We start from the raw sequence: 21,815 nt of genomic DNA, 5'->3' as shown, positions 1-21,815 counted from the left end.
GTATTTTAGAGCATCTGATGATGTTTTTCTTTTCCTTTTCATGTTGTCTTGACCTCTGCTCATCAGTGGTTGTGAAGGTAAGGAATAGCTGTTAAGACCCAAAGTAACTTTTTGGGTCCTCTTATGTCAACACAATTGTGATGCTTTGTATTGACCTAAGAATTTGCAGGGGAAATTGTAATACCTATTTCACATCAGTCCTTGGAAATACTGCAGTTTAACTTCCAATAAACCTACGATTGCTGGAATTTGTCTTTCCACACGGATCTCACACACAACAAACCAAAACACATACGCTTTAACGGTGCAACCGCTGTCACTAAAAGTGCATCATCCTCCTGTTCAAATGCTTTGTCAAATGCATGTTGGCATTGATATTGGACAACGACAGCATTACTATCTAAACTACAAGTATTGTCCTCAGTCTCCACTGCAGCTCTGTAAACATCCTCTTATTATTATTTATTTGATGAATGTTCCACAGCTCAATAACAGATGATTTATGGGAGCTTCCGACACCTGCAAAAAAACCAGCAACGAGTCGATAGATTGTGTCTTTGTCAACCATTCATGCAAGAAGTACAGTAATCAATAGACACCTCAACAGCATGCTACCACAAATTCAGACCATGTTGACTTGTGTGCATTGGAATAAGACCTGAAGAATTGACTATGGTGCTATACTACTAGTGTTAACATTACTAGCTACAATCTCAGTAACTGACTGAGTTTTGCTGTAGTGTCAGTAATACAAAGGCCTAGGAGGACCCACCAGTGGTTTATAGAATTTATAGTGTATTAGTTCAACTTCTTCTTGTTTCATGTGTGTGAACAGTCGCGTGTCTGTGCCCTTCCCTCAGGCGGTCCATTGGTGACCATGTTGAGAGTTCATGTAAGAAGGGCAAAGGAGGCTATGGAGACATTGTACCCAAGGAGGGCTGACATCTAAACAGAGATGAAGCCCTGAGGCTGTTTCCTCACCTTCAGTCACACACTATTACTGCTCTCACTGACTAAATGCAGCCACAGGCAGATGTGTGTCTGGGTCAAGATTTTTTAGACGCCCCTTTTAAAAAGTAACCTACAGACAAGCAAGAGTGAGACGGTGGCGGTTACGTGTCCTCTTCACACTACATTTCCCCTTTTGATGTGTTGATAAATGTCACTTCTGTTAAATGGTTATCAAGCCAGTTAGAATTACTGTAGAATTGTTCCTCAGGGACGCCTGAGTCTCATATGGCTACTCTGTTGTTTTGTGATGCATTCACTCATGATCTAGTTAATCACTTTTATTTTACAAAGACTTTCTTAAATATCTTGAGGTTAATGTCATTAGTCAACATGAGTCAGATCCAGTGTCTTTAATTGTAAAAAACAATGGACACTGCATGCACACACAGGCCCACACCAAAGCCAGTAACCAGATCCAGTGTAATATATTATATTGTATAGCTATTAAGCCCAACCCAATAATACATTTACTGTAGATATCTTCTGGCACATTATGTAATATTCAGTTTTATGTATAATGAACATATGTTCTTTGTATTGTTAGTGGAGGTCATGGGCTTTGACAGTCCTAATGATGCTGACAAAGGCTCTCCTTTTAGCTCACCCCAGGTGTCTATGTACACAACAATGCTTTATTTGGTCTCACTGCCGGCTTTGGATCTGGTTAATCAGCAGTAAATGGGAGGGGGGGACTACAGTACGGGTGTAATGCTCACAGGTCTGCTGGAGTGAGACCCTGGTGTGAGATGAGTCTCAAGTTAGCAGGGCCACAACTGTTTGGAGAGGGGCGTTGAGTGTTGGCAGAAAGCACGGAGGTGAGAGGAACTGGAGGCGCGGAAGGGCCTTGTGTCGGTGCCCTCAGACAGCGCGCAGGCAAGGCCCTTGCTCACTGGTGCATGGATAATGTTGGAGAGAGTATCCCGCGGCTAAGCTGCACTTAACAGCACATTGATTTCAAACCCCTGCGTTCCCTCTGGAGGGCAGTGGGACGCACCTCAACAGGCCGGACCCCCCCCCCTCTTTTCCCCTTCCCACCTTCCCCTTCTGACCACCACCACCATTTACCATCAACCCAACCTACCCCTCCCACCATCTACCCATCCTTGAGTCGATTTGGGTACACCATGCTGGTCACTGGTCTCTACTACCCCCTCCTCTTAGTGTCCCGGAGGAGTTGAACAGGATTCAGGGGCACTAAGACTCCCCCAAGACCCTAGTCTTGAGAGCAATGTTTTGGGTAAGGCGTGCAGAGGCAGCCACATGGAAAAGATCTGTGGTCAAAATCAATGCATTGGCACTTTGATGGAGAGCTCCAACAGAATTGGGAATTTTACATTGTCTTCTTTCTCTCCTGGCACCGTCACAAGGCCTCACCACTGGAGAAAAAACATAATTTACTAAACCTTCTGGGAAAGAGGGACTCATAATTTCTACAGCTTCTGGGACAAAACATGACACAGTCAATATTCATTTGGCGGCTGGCGCCTGACATGTTACTCTCTCCAACCTGTCGCCTCTTGCTGCTCAAAGCTTAATAAAAAATATCTGTGCAACCTTGATTCTATAAGTTCTGTAGCCTTTACTTCTGGATATTACATTTGACATTAAGAGACAAGGGTTGTAGTTCTTCCACTACAGTAAGTTCAGTACATCTACACTCTTCCTACTGGTTTTTTTCTCTCTCTAAAGCTTTAAATGAGAAAACTTTCTTTCTCATCATCCCCACACCTTGCAGTCTGCATCTCTTTACGTGAGTCCCAGCACAGGTGGATGTCAGTGTGGTGTTTCTTCCACTTGTCTAACTTCTGACTCATCTCCCAGCTGCATTATGCAGATGCATGTTTCAGGAGCAGTACACAGCACTCTTCTTTGTGCGCTAATGGGCTCTCAGCATCTTTAAGACTTGGGGTACAATTAAGAGGTGATAGTTTGATCTCCCACCTCGCAGTTCTATTTCTGAGCTGCCGCGTGATTATGCCGGAGGTTGATTGGTGGGTGAGGAGCGGGCTCTATTTAGAGGAAAACACCCATCTTCTGAAAGAACAGACTACTTTTGCTGTTTGAACCTGCCTGATTTCTATTCTAATTGTACTCCATTGCAATACAATGTATGACATGATCACAAAGTGATTTTGAAATAATGCTAGACTAAGAATGTTCACTGTAATTATGGCATAAGTTATCTTCCTATTTATTTTTTTTAAGTATGTGCTAAACTCCATAGCTCTGGAAGAAAGGTTGTCCTACAGTTACTTCCTTGGCTAGGTCATTAAAGGTAATTTCAAAGCCCAAGAGCATTCCATCATGTATCCACAATTTAACCTACCAAAATTTAAACCAAGGCTCAAAATGCATTCTTATATCTAAATCTTTGTTTGTGATCCATCAAGCATTTTTTGATGGTTTAAAAAGTCAGTTCGATGTCTAGGGTGATTTCACTTGATCAATTATGTAGCCTAAAAGACAAGAAATAAAAGAGAACTGAAAGTATTACCTCTAACGAGTGAATTAAATATGTTCATTTCTGGCAGCCAACGGCTGTGTTACGTGAGAGAAATGGTTGATACAGCATTGCCATCTGCTGGTGAAAATTAATTATTACACAGTATCAAATTATAATACATGATAAGCTATGATGGTCTTATGGAAGATGAATGATAAGCCTATGTCAAGAGAGTGTAGGATAATAACAAGGATGTAGTTTCAAATTTGTGCAAAAACGTTGTATTATATACTGATAATCAGGTTACTGAACCAACATAATCCCCACAGATGAAAAGATAGACAATGATAGTTGACCTCCGACTTCAAGACAAAGATTTAGCTTTTAGTCATATTCAATTTTTTTAGCCCATACCGATGTTAATTACCAATTACCAAGTATTACCAATATCCAAGGATGTGCAGGCATAGGCCATGTTATTATTTGTTACAATAAGCGGCCACATCTACGGTAAACCCATACATTTTAGTAAGCCTATATACATTTATTTTATGTAGATTTAAAAATCTAGTGTGTGAATGCTTAACCATTATCAAACTTAATACAAAATTATTCTCATATCTCCTGTCATCAAACATTTGTGATTTCATTATATTTAAAGTGAACAACTTTAGGTCACAATAAACATCTTTATAATACTAATACTATTGATTATTAAAGACTAATAAAGGCTCAAATCGAGGTCTATTTTGACTGTATACATTACAGGTATATCGTATATAAATAGTAAGTATTGTATTGTATATAAATAGGCTACATTAAATTTTGTGTTTGTCAACTGTTTGTCACAAACGAGAATAAAAGTATTATTTCACTGTGTAAATACTGCTAGTGTAACCAAAATAGACTAACTCTCAAAATAAACTCTAACATCATCAAAATAGCTTACATTTGGTTGTTGTCTTAGCCCTTCTCAGTTTGGGACAGAACATTATCCATTGTTTTTGGTGGTGGCTATTTTGGTTAACATTTCCATCCCATACTTTGCCTTCAAGTAGCTTTAAAGTAATATATATGTATATATGTATGTATGTGTGTTATATATATATATATATATATATATATATATATATATATATATATATATATATATATATATATATATGATGAGTAATCTGTTTCTGTAGCTGCTTGTTCTAGTCTTCATTCAGGCTTTATTGTTGTTATAAATCATCATTTTCATATCGGGTTAGTTTAGATACAAAACCTTAAGTTAAGTTGTATGTATTTCAACAATTCTGTACAATTTACATTTGAAATGATTAGAAGCACTAGCCGTCGCAGCAGGTTTAACGAAGCTAAAAAAAAAATCATAACAAAAAAAGCTCGCTGGGGACATTGAAGCGACAAGGAAAATAGCCCCCGCCCTCATCGTTACGTATTTGGATTTGATTGGCTGTGAACGCCGGGTATTGAAAGTGAATTGGCAATCAATCACTGTCAATCATTTTAGAGGCGTTTCCTTATCGTGCAGTTAGGGAAAGCACACAGGACAGCCAGTCTTTACAGTTCACACAAGTGTCACCCGGTCTCTCTATATCAACTGTTAAAAATAAAAGAGCTAACGGTGGACAGAAGACCGGCTGCAGGTGAAATGGACGAACCTTCGGAACAAATGAGGCCCCTTTTGAGAACAGTAAGTACCCGCCCATCAGTTAACCGTTAGCTACCATCACATTTGTGTGGCTCTTTGTCCGTGTTTGCCCCTTGTTTGCCAAGCAGTCGCAGAAGTACAAGTGATGCTTGGGAGTCAGATTTAGTGAGGCACCATCCGGCGGCTGCTATTGTTAGCCGGCTTTTTAATTCTGACACGTGGCGTGTGTACAAGTTGTGTTAAGGTCTCTCGTTAAAGCAAAAGCGTTCATTCAAACATATGTTTTATAGAAATGTGTTTCCCTGCCTAGATTTTTCTTTAGCTAGTTCATCTTCACTCTTTTTCAGAACGATAACGTTAGCCGGGCACTAGCGGAGTCAAGCCTGTTCAGTGACGTTATTTGCGTTATTAACGTTATTAACCGTGAATGAATAGATTTCCCGTTCGCTGTTTGTCTACGCACTTTAATAAACTACAACGTAAGTTACACATAACTAAATATAGCTAAGCATTTGGTGTTGCTTGAGTAAATCTGACAATAGTTTATAACACCTTCCCCTCACCTTCTTCAACAGGTCCACCCGTCCATTACTTGATAATGTGTCCCAGCTAGTCAGTTGATAAGATCTGCTGGTACATTTACAGAAATAAAAGGCTAATTTGCATGTCAAATGCACCCAAAATAGATCAGCCTACTTGTAAGACATTTCCAAGTCAGGAAATGCTGCTAATTTTATTGTGGAAGCATTGTGCCACTAAAGAGGAAAAATAGTCGAAACTGGAAAAGAAATTGTTATGCACAATATCAGACACGTGAGGTGTAGCTAGGTTACATCTACCAAACTCTTCAATGTGATATTTAAAGTGAGTTGTGGGTGAGACTAGACCCACATCCTGTCTGTTGGGTGTAACTTTACAGTCACAGATGGGATGATGAGCATCAAACATACAGCAGTGTTAACAAGCCCAAAAAAGAAACTGGTTTCAGTCAGAGCTAAGTTTAAAATGCCTGCTGACTGTCTGACATCAATGCTGGTGTAGGGTTGACCACTACTCTCTCTCTCTCTCTGTGTGTGTGTGTGTGTGTGTGTGTGTGTGTGTGTGGAAACTTGACCCCTATCTTCCCAATGAAAATGAGTTACTGGATAGCTGTGTACTTCTTCCCCAGGCATGGCAGTCAATGCATTCACTGTGACACATGACCCTCAAGGCAAACATTCAACTCCTTGATGCCAAATAAAGTCTCTGGGCTCCTTAACTATTGACCCATCAAAATGTACATCCCAAAGTACATACCATTGTTAACCTTTGAGTGGGATATTTAGCTAGTGTGTGCAAACACAGAAGTAACTTGTTATTGTGTATATGTTTGTTGGTTGTCACTTAGAAAGTGAAACATTGCTGTCCTTGTTGGCCTAAGAAATGGTCTTGAACAATGAGAATCTCAAACTGCAACTAAATAGTTAGCATTTATAGTTTGGCACAGACTTCTGTTCATTTGTTCATTTAAAACAAGTGTTTTAGAGTCATAACAAAAATGAACACATGCCATGTAATGTCATTGAGTTGTGGTGTTTGTTGTTCTGCTGCCTTTATGCCACCGAATATCATAATAGGCTGTGTTTGTGGCATTTAGAGAAGGCTACTTAGAGAGCTTTGTGACCTGTATCAGCCTCAGTGTTGGAGATGAACATCTTTCTCCGCTTGTGTTTTGCTTGTTACTTTAACCTTTACTCTGAGTGATTAGTGGCCAAAGATTAGGCCCTATTGGTACCACAGTCTATTCTAATGGCTCATCTGGTTTCACATGTATACTGGAAAGATGGGTTGGCATTGGAACGGCTGAGGATCTTAAGACGCTGTAAGAAAAACAGAAAGGTTATAATAGCTGTTTTATAGTTTGGACCACCAGGTGTACCTTAAATGATTCCTTTTCTTTGCATTTGGTCCATGTGTCGTACTTTGCTTAATAAATACACACTTTCTGTCACCGACGCCCTGAACTGTGTTTATATTGACTATACTAATTTGGCTCTGCAGTGTGAGCTTTCATTGGCTTTTACTTCAGGTGTTTGTGAGCTTGCCAGGAGATGAGAGATTTCTGTGTCCTGCTGTTCCACTAGTGAAAAAGGGTTTTATCCGGCCGGTAGGCTCTATGACCTGGACTATTATTGGCTCAGCACTTACTGCCAGGGTTAGTGAGTGTTTTATGAAGGTTACTCACTTTACGACATTGCTTTGAATGGGTAATTACACAGTATAAGGCTATTTACCAGTCTGATGTTGCTGTGTTCTGTTCAGCTATACTATTAAGATAATACAATAACAAAAAAAATCCTACCATAACCAGCTATAGGCTAATCGGTGTACACAACAGAGAGCCTGTTTGTTTATATTGTACCCAATCTATTTTCTGCGAGAATGTAATGCACTTTTAGAAAGTAGGATGCGATTAAACAGATTGAACAGGCCACAAGCTTTTAAGTGCTTTTTGGAGGCAATGATTAATAAAATCCATTACATAAATTGGAAATTGACACTGCTAGTATTGTCCTGTTGTTCATTTCTGACTCAAAGAAAGAGTTGTATATGATTTCGAGATTCTTTTGCTCGTCCACTTGGAGACAAAATAGTTACCAAGCTCTTCTAACTTCTCTGTGCCTCATCTTGACACAATTTAATGCATTTACGCGTTTGAGCTGCTCTGTAGATTAGAAAGAAGCCGTGGAGGTATGGGAGAGTGTCTTTCATTTCTTCATAACAATGTCGTAAAGGTAATTTTTATAAATGTAAAAGACAGAACAGCAGATCAACGGACCCAGGATATCCAGGATTGTACTAATCTACATGGTATTATGCATTGGTCTACCATGTGCACGAAGAGGATTTGAAAGCTCATCCAATTACAGGAAAACTTAAAAAACCTTCATCAACCGCATTATGCTGCTAAGTGTGGTCTGAGTCTTGATGGTTGCATGGTTTTCTGTTGGGTAGTGATATAACCTGGGATGGACCTAGGATCTGAGACATTAATCTTTGTTCCCTAAGCCTCTTTCTTGTGTGTAAACACTGGGAGGTGCACACGCAACCCTGCACTAAAAAGATCTTTCTGTCTTATGAGAAGCGGATATTATAGGTGGCTTTATGTATGAATGGATATGTTTAGAGCTGAAGCAATAAGTCAATTAATCGATGAGTTGATTGACAAAAAAAAATAAGAATGCAACTATTTGGATAATTCATTAATCATTTTAGTCATTTTCAAGCAAAAATGTTCCATTCTCTTAGTACAGCTTCTAAAATGTGAGGATTTGCTGCTTTTTCTGTCTATGATACTAAGCTAAATTCTTAGGTTTTGGACTGTTGATCGGCAAAACAAGCAGTATGATGTCATCATCACACTTGGCTTCAAGAAATTGTGATGGCCATTTTTTTTTACTTTTTATGTTGAACAAACTCGTTCCTAGACCAAAAAGTTCCCCCCAGTCTATGACGACCAGCTATTTACCCCACCTTTGAGTGTGGCTGTTTGGAACAGCTATGAACTCTTCTCATTTCTGACTTGGTTCAACAAAACATTGTTGTTTTTTAGCATAACCTGGCCCTTCCTCTGTGTATCACTGTTTTTTGGTTTGCATTAATAATTACTGCATATTATTGAAGTAATAAGAGCTGGGAATGCATTTGCTTTGGGGGCAACATGTTTTTTTCAATTTCTTCATCTTTTGGAACCCTTATACCAGGGGTCATCAACTACTATTTTCAAGGGCCAGAATTTTTCTAAGCAGACACTCTGGGGGCCAGACTTTCAAATAAAGAAAATAAAATGTATTTATACCTAATAAGCCTATCCTTGTTTGATATTTTCACTTTCTTACTAAATTAATGCTATATTTATTTACATGTATTAGTGTGAACAGACTCCTAAAAAAACATGAAAAATCCATAATGATAACTAGGCTACTTAACTAGAACATGATCCCAGACTACGAGGCAGTTCACTGCGGCGTGATAATTAAAGTGTGTGATTACGGAAACGCAGTTGTAGTATGCAGTCCCCTGATTGGTGGAAAAAGATTGCAAGAAGAAAGGCCTGTTGTCAGGTAAAAATGTCACCGTCAAAGAGCCTAAAGCAAAAAGTTGACGTGGAAAACCGCAGCTTTAATGAAGAATGGACTGATAAGTACACATTCGTTTTGCCGACTTTCAGTAACGCTAAACCTGTATGCCTCATTTGCAGTTAAATGATCGCTGTTGCAAAAGAACACAACCATAGGCATCATCATCAAGAATGAAGAACGTATATTGAAAGTATTGCCTTTTACTCACAACGGTTTTATTGTAGCCTACTTACAGTAACGACCGTAGCGTTAGTTGTCATCTGCGCCAGCGGTCGCTGATAATCCTCTCTGTATCGTTCCAAGTTAACTACATGTGCTGTATGTTGTAACACACATAGTCTACCTCTTGGCGCTGCTGTGTGTGAAGCACGGACATCTGCGTTCAGAATCCCGTCTGTCTTCCAAAATGCAACAGTTGTATCCAAATGAATTGTGCTTGAAGCTGCATGGCATTTTGTGTGCTTTACCTGGCTGTAGTCCAGTGTGACTCGGCTCGACTCGGCCGCGGTGCCCCGTCCTCCTTTTTCCATTGCAGATTTAGTACCGCCTCATGCCTGAGGCGAGCGTGGCTGGTCGTCATAGCGACGCTGCAGGAAACTGCCGTAACCTAACGCAACACAAACACAGAACGTCGAAGGTGTGTTGTTTTTGATTCTCGGCATGTGGCTGTTGCCACAGCCAGAAGAAAAATTTAGTTTCAAAAGAAGCTGGAGGCAGCAAAAAAAACACCGCTGGCTAAACTATTTAAAAATGGTGGTTTTGTTCAGGACCCCCTCGTCTTTCGCTAGCAATGACGACACAGTGATTTGTGACGATTCTCTCTGACCAATCAGTAGTCCGCAGGTTTCACGTCACCTTGTGGTATCGTCTCAGCTCGCTTGTAACCTGGTACTAAAAAAAATACTACCTTTTAGCAGGTACCAGGGACTTTTTTTCATAATGGAAAACCAAAAAAGGCGAGTAGAGTTGAGGCGAGTCGAGCAGGTACCATGTAATGGAAAAACGCCATTAGATCCGCAATAGCGAAACCAATCGGGCAACTGTATGTGAATAAAGATGCAAATACAGGAGGCTGGGTGTGCTATCTCCTTGTGGAATGTTACCTGCTGTGAATGCTCAAAAAGCTAAATACCAGAACCCACTTTTTCCTCTTCGCATTTTCTGAATTCTGCGGGCCGGACTGAAAGCTTTGGCAGGCCGGATGTGGCCCGCGGGCCGCCAGTTTGTTACCTCATATGTTAAATGCCATTTCAACTAAGATTACAGACGTACTTTACAAAATAATATAGGACACAGTACCAAATGTTATAGAAAACCATCAAATGAAAACTGAGATGCAGGCTATATTTTTATATAATGCTGCACAACTGTTAAATATATTGTAATTTTAATGTAAACCTACTGTAGCTGACCACAAAGAACCATGAACAAAAAATGTAAATGTTTGCCTGTGGCAAAACCTGAATTTAATTAGAAATTTCTACAGACTGGATCCAGTTTTTCATTAACAATTCTACAAATATGACTCTTCTCTTGTTTTTCTCTTCTCCTCTGGATGCGTGTGGTCGTCGATGGCATGCCAGTGCATTGGATGTAACGTACAGTACAGCTTTGTACCACAGGCATACTAATATTTCACATCTTTACAGTACTGTAAAGATCTCTTATTGTGACTAACTAAAATTGAACCCTAACCTTAACTTGGGCAGCTCTTGCAAACACCAGTAGTTTATAATGGTTGTTCTGGGCAGCTCTGTGTATATATTTAATGCTAGGGATATGAGTTATAAGTTATTCATATGTATTGCTTTGACACATACTGTATTCTTAATTATACAGTTTGCCAGTATACAATTCTGTAAAAAGTTGTTAAAAGAGGATCTAAGTCATTTATCAAGAAAAAAATGCAGAACGTTGGATGGTTCAAGCTTCTCAAATGTGAGGATTTGCTGCTTTTCCTGGTCTTACATTACTATAAACTGTATAATTTGGGGGTTTGGACTGTTAGTCTGGGGAATAAAAGCTATTTAAGACATCACCCTGGGCTCTGAGTACTTGTAATGCCTTGATGGTTTTGTGGTTAGTCTACTCGGAACTGACTGGCGCTGTTACGGATCATCCAAAGGGTATCTCTGGACTGGACTGAGATCCAATTTTCCAATTAAAAAAGGTTTAATACTTAGGTTTCAGGAATACCAGTATGTTCTTTTTGACCTACTGATGTAAGAATTCTTGATGTGGACAGAAAACAAATGAGCCATAGTTCTTTGTAAAATTACAGGTTGTTGAAAGACGTGCGACCTTCAGGATATAAGGATTGTGAATGTCAAAGTCAAAGGCTCAGAGGCATTTGGAATCTCAATGAATACACAGCTATCTGTCCTTTTTCAATTCATTGCACCCTCTGGGGAATGCCAAGCTCACACGTGTGCTTGTTTCCATTTATCAGTGTTGGGGGTGGGTCCTTATTTTTGACCTGAATACCTCAGCGGGTGACCATTTGAATGTCCTCCAAATGTGTGTGTATGTCCACCGTGTGGTGGTTTGTATGTGTGCGTTTTTAAACTCTTGGCTGGGCAAATGAAATATTCATGGTGGCATGGTGGGATTGGCTGCTGAGCAAAGAGCGGGCTGACAGGGTAGAGCAGAGCAATGTGTATTCAGAAGCAGCTCGCTCCCTCTCTCTCCTCTCTGTATAAAAAGATGAGCGGAGGAAGAGGGAACAGACGAGTGCGACAGTGTCTCTGTTAGCACTTAGCTCACGCACACCTTCTACAACAGAGATAGCCATAAGTCAGAAGGAACTGGCTAATATTCCTGCTGCCTTTGCTTTGTGGATGTTTTAGTTTAAATGGACGGACAGAATGAAGGGGAGCATGTGCTTACGGTACGTGTGTGTGTGTGTGTGTGTGTGTGTGTGTGTGTGTGTGTGTGTGTGTGTGTGTGTGTGTGTGTGTGTGTGTGTGTGTGTGTGTGTGTGTGTGTGTGTGTGTGTGTGTGTGTGTCGGACTGTCATGTTCTACACTTGAACAGGATCCAGTGGCTCTGTATGCAGCGTTATTGGTGTGTTTGCGTTTTATATTGGTTTGTCCTCTTGTGTTCATCTACAGTAGATTGGAGTGTCGTGGTCTGTACTCATGAATGTAGCAGGTGGTCAGTACAAAGAAGCTGATGCCTCATCGGACATGTCTCTTGAAATGGAAACGTTTCCTTTCTACTCTTTAATCGCTTCAAAGAGCAGGAGTGAGAGGAAACCGACAGAGACGGTTATGGCTGCTTGAACGAGCGGGACAAGGAGAACAGGAGTGAAGATAAAGGAGAGATGAGGAGCGTTAGGGAGAGGAGGGTGAAAAATGGGTCTGCCGAGGTAGCTGAATGCAAACAAGGTGCATGCTGTCAATAGAGATGACGGTTATTGACTGAAGTGAAATTAAATGAAATACTTTTTTTTCCATTCAGTCTAGCTAAAATGACAAAGTGCAAAATATGTGCATGATCAGAGTAAGAGCAACGTGCAAAGGGGGTCTGTTAAAATCAGGAGGAAAATATTTGTGAGGCAGACAGAGGGGATGGTTTCCATCTTTGTGTCTGTATGAATGTTTGTCTGCAAAGTCTGTGCATGTTTGGGAGTATTGATTACATCCAATGAAGACTGATTAGTATCTATTTGTTTTCCAATGTTTCTGCTGAATGAAATTTCTTACCAGATGTTTAAACTATAGGTTAATATAGTTTAAACTATCTATATATATATATACATATATATATATGTGTGTGTGTGTGTATATATATATATATATATATATATATATATAATTAAACTACATCTTTGCGCAGGAGACATTAGATACAGGACACAAGCTTCTGACTGCCTCTGCCTTCTTAGTTTTGCCCTGTGTGTGAGGCTCCAGGGAGGTAAATAATTGAAAGAGAGAGTCAGCAAAATATAGCTGTCTGATCAAATTATATAATTATCATCTCTGTGTTTATGTTCATTCCCCAGCACCTGCTAAGCACCATGGATGTTTGTGCCTTCCTGAAAAGACTTTTGCAAATTATGTAATACATGTGCATATACGTAATGTACATAATTTCGTTAGCAGCCATCTATAATCTCTCAAACGTCTGTTTCTATTATCTTTCTGTTTTCAGACATAATTTAATTTGTTACACAATTTAACATTAATTGGCAGTAAATATATGTCAATATTCTCATCCGTAGTGTGCAATTGTGCATTTTGGCAGTATGAGACCGAGAGATATTCATTCTTCACAAGGGACAGGTCTCTCACTATGTAACACGTCCCCTACGTCAGTCTCTATCGATTGGATCCGGTCCCAGTGAAGCAAGGCTGGCAAGAAACTGAGATTAGAGGGAACCAGGCCTCTTGGCTGGTTGGGTGGCTGGCTGTTCAATTTACTGTCTGGTTGGCTGACAAGGTGTTTGGCTGCTGTGTGGTTACATTACTCCCACACAAACATACTAACAGAAGTGAGGTTAACCTCAGGGTTGGTCCGATGGATGATGCCTATCGGCGATGGCCGACAGCCTTGGTGATGTCACGACAGACATCGTGATGCCTTCCGTCCACACCAACACGGGGGCGCTGGTTTGCCTGGCAGCTGATGGCATTCATTGCGTGCTATTTTTACAGTCTATGGAACACACTAATTTCTGGCAAAAAAACGTCACGATTGGTAACATGACATATTTTGCACGTTGTGTAACCCTTTTATATCAACAATGTCTTCAGCTTGAGAGGTTAACGTCATTTCACGCTCATGCCCTCAACGACTCTTTCTTTGCCCTCGGCTCCACTTTCGCTCATTTCTTCTCCCTTTTCCAACTTCACCTTCTCCCCCCCCTACCTAAACCTGAACCTTAACCCAAACTATGGATGGGGGCACTACGCATTTCAACAGAAGGGAAACACTATTCGATGGGGGAACACACTTCCAAGCCTCAAAAGCCAGACTCTGGCAGTTGTGTTTTGGGTAAATATGTCTAAAGCTTATCATGGTTATCGACCTGAATTTCATCGTGATCCCATTGTTTTATCGCCCCCAGCCCTAGTTTAAATGTTTAAATAACAGAATTAATGTTTAAGTATTCTTTTTTATACCGTGGTATCGACTTTGATTTTGAGTATCATGTACTTTTTGTGGTTTCTGTACCAACTACTAGCTTTTTGGTATTGTAACATCCCTTCTTGTAATTGTGGAAAGGCAGATTTGGACACAACAACCTGAACTGTTGAGTGTTAATTCAACTCTGTGGTAATTACTAGGGGTGTTACGGTTCACAAAACCCACGGTTCGGTTCGTATCACGGTTTTAGGGTCACGGTTTTCGGTTCTGTACGGTCACGGTTTTCGGTTCTGTACGGTTCTTGTTATTTTTTCTTTTAATCTTTAACACTCCAGAAATATACTTCAGCATATGATATATAGCTTAATTATCCACAATGTAGGATACAGTATTAAATAATTATATAGTTATGTCATGTAATCATGCACAAACTGAATTTGACTTGACTTTAAGCACATTATTGGGACCATCTCTGAGGAAAGCTAGGTGAGATTTTGATACAGCAAGAGGGAAGACATTGATGATTTCAACAAGCTTTTCATTTATTTGACAAAAAAAGGAGAATGTGTATTGCCATCTACAGGAACTTATGTGCCTTTTTAGCACATGAAGATTGAAATATTACAGAATATCAATTGAAATAACTTGCATTTATCAAACTGCCAACTTCAGTGTAGCTCTTACAAAAATGTATCCTTTAAAAGAAAAAGAGAGGAACTCTTAAAGCTCCGTCTTTTGAATAAGTCAGAATACGTTAAACATAAAAACAGTTTACATTGTTAGTTAATGTCCTATCCTATCCTGTCCTGGGCTGGGACACAGTCATACGGTTTGATAAAGTTCTTATTGGACTAATCATTGCACTTACAATAACGAGCGTAGTGGTCAGGTCCTCCTGTACGTCTCATCTCCGTTTTTTCCTGCATCCACCGTGTGTGTTTGTGTGTGTGCGAGCGTCAGTCGTGGGGAGAACTAAGCAGCCCCGTCCGCTACAGAGACCCGACAGGATCTAAACTGCAGCCGCTTCAGCGACTAGACTGAAAAAACGTTACAATACATTGATGTTAAAAAGAATACAGGTTGGTAGGACAGCCTGAAATGTTTTGCACGGTATTTTGCTGTACGTTTTGTTGGTAACTTGTCCACACCTCTTCTTTCGCGCAAAAGGGAAACACAGCTGTCTGAGGTCACATACGTGCACCTGACGGGCACGAGGCTACATTGCGCATGCGTCGAACCGTGCAGCACACACACGCTCCGAAACGAGACAAGCGGACCGAGCGGTTCGGATGTTTTTTCATGAACCGTACCACCCCTAGTAATTACTGAGGCTGTATTTGCATTATGGTGTAAGTTATTGTAAAACATAAAATATTTGATACAACACAACAAACTCTAGCCCCAACAAATGTCATGGAGTTAGACATTATGTTCATATCTTAATGACAAACACCTCTATATACATCTTGAACTTGTCCATTTAATGTTCTTTGGTCATTCTTGTATATACAGTAGTTCAATTGTTAGTTGAAATGGAGTGTTTTCTTTGCTATTGGATGGACACATGGTAAGCCTTGTGTTTACGCTTAAAGGTTCATGTGAATCATACATCCCCACCCCTGCATAAGACCCAACACGGTGGTGATTTTACCATGTAAGCTGCTGTTAACAGCCAGAGGAAATCCTCATACACTGACACACTTTCAGTAATGATTTTGCCAGCCCTTCATGGACACAGCATAGAAACTATTGTAGATGGTGGAACATTTTGTATATATATATATATATATATATATATATATATATATATATATATATATTTATTTATTTATTTATTTTAAATTAATATTAATGAATTCAATTGTACTATCGAGCACACGTCTCTTTATTAGCAGCGTTTTTAATTATTGAGCGAGTCTTTGTCTCTGATGAGCAGTCATACAAAGACTTTTTCCCCAGTATTAGCCAGCCACATTATATTTTGAATTTAGAATGCTGAAAGTTTTGAAACAGAACAAAACAAAACATAACAATTGAACAAATAAAAGAGCAACTGGGGTCATTTTGGCCCACTTGGTACCATTTAATCTTTTCAAAATCGTATTGGACTTCATATTGATGTTTGCTGACTGATCTGGTTGGGTGCATATAAGAGTAGTTATACACACACACACACACACACACACACACTAGGGCTGCTCGATTATGGGGAAAAATATAATCACGATTATTTCGGTCAATATTGAAATCATGATAATTTAACATGATTGCTCGTTGACTTCTGGAAAGATGTTGCAATTATTGAACTTACAAAACAGTGGAAAAAGATTTTAAATAAATCATTTCCGTAATACTTTTCCTATTGAAACTTTATTTTTTCATTCAGAACACAAAAGAGAAAATAAGAGTTTACTTGCCAAACGTAATGAGCTAAATAATTGTTTTTCTCGATTATTCTGTTTTTGTGATCATTGGGAGCCGAAATCATAATCACGATTACATTTTGATTAATTGCACAGCCCTACCACACACACACACACACACACACACACACACACACACACACACACACACACACACACACACACACACACACAGATTTGACCACATTTCATTGCCACATGGCACCCGTGTGAGAAAGAATAGAGGATGAGGGGCAGGATTGAAGACCAGAAAGATGAGGAATTATGAATAGGGACACTTTTTATGGTTTGATTGTGTTGGCACTTGGCAATTGCTGTTGTTGCCTACCTCACTTTGATTGTTATTTTGAATCCACTCTCAACTTGTGCTTCGTGCACATTTTCCCCCTGTAAAATGTATTGAGCAAAGCCAGACAGGGCTTATCCCGCACCAGACTCCATGCATGCTTTCCGTTCTTCTGAACTCAGACTAGAGGTGATGTTATGTTCCCTGGTGACATTGAGGGTCTTCTGATCAGAATCCCCCACCGTGCTAGACATCTGTTTTGTCAGTGGTAGGTGGAGCAGAATGTGACACATCCCATGAGTAATATTTCCGTCGTGTGGCTGCACACGTCTCAGTGGACACTGACAGGCCAGGAAACACTGTGCTTACATTTACACCTACAGAGTTTTCTGGATTAAGTTTGTACCATAGTTACATTTTATTTCCATCTATTTTTCTATCTTGATCCCTCTCTGGCATTTATTGTGCAGTCTAATTACTGTTGTATTGAGCCAGATTTACTTAAAAAATTTGACCTGCAGCTTTGCTTATCACTCATTAGTTTCAGACAGGTTTGGTTGCATATTTAAAACAAACAGTATAGCATCATAATGGTCATTACTAGACATAAATGATCTCTCTGGATCCACACAGGAAAGACAACAGTGCTAGGAACATATAGTCTGGCTTTCTTTACTGTGTAGATATAGCCAGAGACACATCTGCCTTCTGTCAACATCATCTATTGATGTCACTATATGGCAGCTTTTTTTACTCACCTGGCAATCCTTCTGCCCTCCCCGATGCTCCTGTAGCCCAACAACGCTCTGTGCTTTGTAGCCATAATGGCCAATTGCCTCCCTGGCCTGGGTACTGTGGGTGATAGACTAGGGGTTTATTTTGATCAAAGCTATGTGACAGGTTGCATCATGTGTTCTTAAATTGTACCAAGCAATGTGAGGTCGAGGGCACAACAAACTTGTAACATGTGCATACTTCACTAAACCGGCACGACGACAACACGCAGAGAATACATGATAATGGTACATAAACATTACATAATATTACTGTGCGTGTTTGGGGTGGGATAGGGGGACAATAATGACTGTAGATTTTTATGACTTTATGTATCTGTATTACGTGTTGTATTGTAAATACTTTTTTTATTATTTTTACTATTTTAATTGTGTGCCATTTACCTTCCCAGGGACTACGGGTGGAAATTAGCAATTTGCTACAACCTGGCACAAGACATCTATTAATGTTTTTGTGCACTGTCCCTGTTCAAATAAATAAATTACAATTATAACTGGTGTTTATACAGTAAAACTAACAGATTTGACTGGAAGTGGTATTTTAAGAAGCTTAAAGAATAAGACGATACCCATGAAGTAGGAATAGTTTACAACAGCTTTGTGCGCTCTGCTTGTAAACATTGGTTCATGTGATTCCAGCAGAATGGGGAATTAGAACTGTGGCCAGTAGCCAAACTTTGTTCAAAAACCTGCTCCATAAATTAATTTAAATGTGGTTTCAGAGGTCTTGTTATATTTAAAATAAAAAAAGTGTTTTTTTTACACATCCTTTTTAATCTTTTTGTTTATCTTTGTTTTAAATATACAGTAAGTTAAAAAAGTTTGTTTAAAAAGTACATTACGCCACACTGCAATACAGAAATCAAGTACAAATGTTTGTACGTACTCTCGAAATGTGTCAGCTAGATAGACAAAAATGTTAGCTTTCTGTCCTAACGATTGCAGCTGAACATCCAGTGAACCTCCCCATGACCATGAGGAACGAGTCCAGTTTTAGTCACCCTTGGACAGTTTTACTCGCCCTTGGTGTGCTTTGGGGTAAAGAACTCCAGTTACTAGAGATTCATTTCTTGCTGCTCTTCTCCCTGCATCTGAATTATTACTGCTCCTCATCAAGGCACTGTCAGAGAGCAACACGGCTCATTATCATGCAAATCCACTAGCAACTGAGAAACACACACACACAGGCTTACAAGTGCACACACAGACACAATCACAGATGGCATCATTCATCGTACGTGGCGTTCTAGGACAATGATTATGGTAATATATGTGTGGAAATCTGAATGCCATTGAAGACATATTCATAGTAGTAAGCCAGTAATGAAACAGGGAAAGCAGGAGATAGACTAGAGTATGTGTTTTCTATAATTAATGTAACTTCAGTGTGGACGGGTGGTGACTGGCACGTTGGGGCTAAAACACACCCACGTATTGCGTATCTTTTCAGCATGTGGCTGTCATCGTCACCTTTTTGTTTCCACACTCTCCTGCTTGGCAGCAGTGCCTCTCTGTGATTGGTTGAAGGGACTGAAAGGATTATCCAATTGTGGATTGTGTTGCACCAAAGTACACAACACGCGGCAGGAGAACAGCACATTTGTAGTTGTTGAGATGTGGCGTTTGATCATGTTATATGGCATATGTAAAAGACTGAATGTTGGATATTTTAAAAATTCTTATCTTTGATTACTTTGGGCTCAGTTGAAATACACAGAAAAATATAACAGTATACTGTATCTGTCCCAACCTGTTATTAAAACATAAGCTGTCAAAAAAAAAAAAACTGGACTAAGAGAAACTGTAAGATAGGATCCTAATATCACCTGTCACAAAGCTATATTATACCCCTAATTCAGGCCCATCTTATCAGCAGGCCTGTCAGAGCCACCGTTAGCTCACTGCCACCCTGTGGTGTTTATAGACCCTATATGAATGTGTGTCTAAAATAAGCTATTCCTTCCTGGTCACAATACATCATCATACCTAGTTGAAAGACACACTGACCATGGAGCCAAGCTGGCCTGACTGACTTCTATTGATTTCTCTCTATGTGGTCTCTCTTTGTGGTCTTAAGCCCAGTTCAGACCAAGGTTTGGTGATGAGACGAGTTAAAACTTTCAAATACTTGCAACTGTCTGTCACGTTCTTAAACACCAATTAGACGCCATCTCCTTGGCAACGACTCGTTGTACTTCTGGTCTAACTTCCGACTTTCAGGCTTTTTTGTAGCTGGACATATAATTTGTTGTGTCTAAATATGAATGTTGAGACGGGCCAGTTCAGACCACTGCAACCTTTCCCTGCGACGTTCTAAGATGGTTTCGTCTTGACACGAATCTTTGGTCTCGACTGGCCTTTAGAGAACAGCTGGGAGTATTAAGGGTATTAGAGGTGTGAAATTCAAATTTCCTGCATTGTGTGTGTGTGTGTGTGTGTGTTTGTTTGGGTTGGGGGAGGGTCATTATATTTTTATTTTTTCTGTGGTTGTGGCCTGGGGTGACATCAGTATCTGTATGCTGGTGGTAGACCCACAGTGACTTCTCCTAGCACATTTAGTTCTGTTTTGGCCACCCATGCAGCAGTAATTGGAGACGGTGTCACCGTGGCTGCCTTAAATGTTTTGGCACTTAAGGGTAGGGAGTCAGGGGCTCACTATTAACAAGGTTGGTAATTGGACCAAACCGGGTTTGGGTTGAAAAGGGTTCATGGTTTTCGTCTCTGTGTGATTCAGTGTTGTCTTACACTTCAGTTCCGATTTTCAAACTGAGCAAGGTTGGGTTTGGGTTTGAAGGTTATGGTTAGGATTGGGCTAAATTAATCTTAAATGTTGAGGTTGAGCATGTGTGCTGATGGTTAAGGCTGCATTTTGGGGCTGGGGGATGAGTGTGTTTTTCTGTGTGTTTGGGTGTTGTAATTATTGTTTCAAGACATTATAATTTAATAAAGAATATTACTAATATGCACCTTTGCTGCTATGCATCCTGTAAGCTTTATGTCTCCTCGAGTTGGATCTTTCCATCTCCTGATGTTTCCATGACACTGATATCAGGCTAATTATTCTCACTAAGGTCATATTAATCTCTTTTTTTAATGTGTGTAGCCAGCCTCTTGATGTTGCTATGAAACTCTGCCTTTTATGGCATGGGCCATAACAATGAATATGTTTTCCAATACAGACTAATTAGTTTGTGAAAAAATAGCACATATATAAACCCCCATAAAGTTCCAATGATACCTTGTGGCATTATACAGTACTTCAAGTTATTAAGAAAACCATCAGAGGTTAATCTGCTTGATAAGCTATGCTGTTATCACATCTTTTTGTCGGAGTATGTAATTGTGTTTGGGGCTACATTTCAAACAAGAGATGAATTATCACAGACTGCTTATCATTAAGAACACTTAATTATATTTTCTTTTAGATCATAGTCTGAGCTGTTTCTCTTGACTGCCAATGTTTAAGTGGTGTGGAAATTGGCTGTCGGTGTTGGCCATCTGCAAAACCAAAGTACTTGATTTACTCCAACACATAAACCCAGAGCTATGGAGTGATTTGGTATGGGTAGAAAATAAAAATGAAAAACAAATAGGATATTTGGAGTGTTAGAGGAAATGTAAGGATCTCCATGCAAGTCTTATCACAGCCAAGCCAATCTTCCAAAATGTAGCCTTTGGAGCGTTATTTATCCTTTCAACAAGCTTGCATCGTGGTTGGTCCCAATGAATTAGGTTGTCTAGTTTATACCTGTATCTTCACTCATCTAACGCAGAGCCTGCTACGGCCTCTGAAACACACCCGGGCCTGCTGGCGTTGTAAAGTTAAATTGTATATAAAGTTAGATAAACCAGTAAAAAATCAAGGTGAAAATTGGAATAAAAAAATCTATTTGTATATGATACTAATGTATCTTTTTATATTTCTTCACTGTCTTGCTCTCTCTCTCTCTCTCTCTCTCTCTCTCTCTCTCTCTCTCTCTCTCTCTCTCTCTCTC

At 39.8% G+C, this 21,815-nt stretch overlaps 1 protein-coding gene across 14 annotated transcripts in view; it reads left to right on the top strand.

Annotated features, from left to right (window-relative positions):
- Positions 1–4,986: 4,986 nt before the first annotated feature.
- Positions 4,987–21,815, top strand: part of LOC120571188 (sodium bicarbonate cotransporter 3-like) — a 47,247-nt gene continuing 30,418 nt past the window's right edge. For 13 of the 14 annotated variants that reach the window (XM_039819953.1, XM_039819962.1, XM_039819961.1 and 10 more), the window contains exon 1: positions 4,987–5,150. In XM_039819953.1, the coding sequence (XP_039675887.1) occupies positions 5,109–5,150 (42 nt within the window). In that variant the 5' untranslated portion in view covers positions 4,987–5,108. Of the gene's footprint in view, positions 5,151–11,917; positions 12,117–21,815 lie in introns of those variants that run through there. The other variant, XM_039819949.1, reaches the window with a different exon arrangement.

Source organism: Perca fluviatilis, chromosome 13, assembly GCF_010015445.1.
Source record: "Perca fluviatilis chromosome 13, GENO_Pfluv_1.0, whole genome shotgun sequence".
NCBI classification, from domain to species: domain Eukaryota; kingdom Metazoa; phylum Chordata; class Actinopteri; order Perciformes; family Percidae; genus Perca; species Perca fluviatilis.
This window is presented reverse-complemented; position numbering and strand designations above follow the sequence as displayed.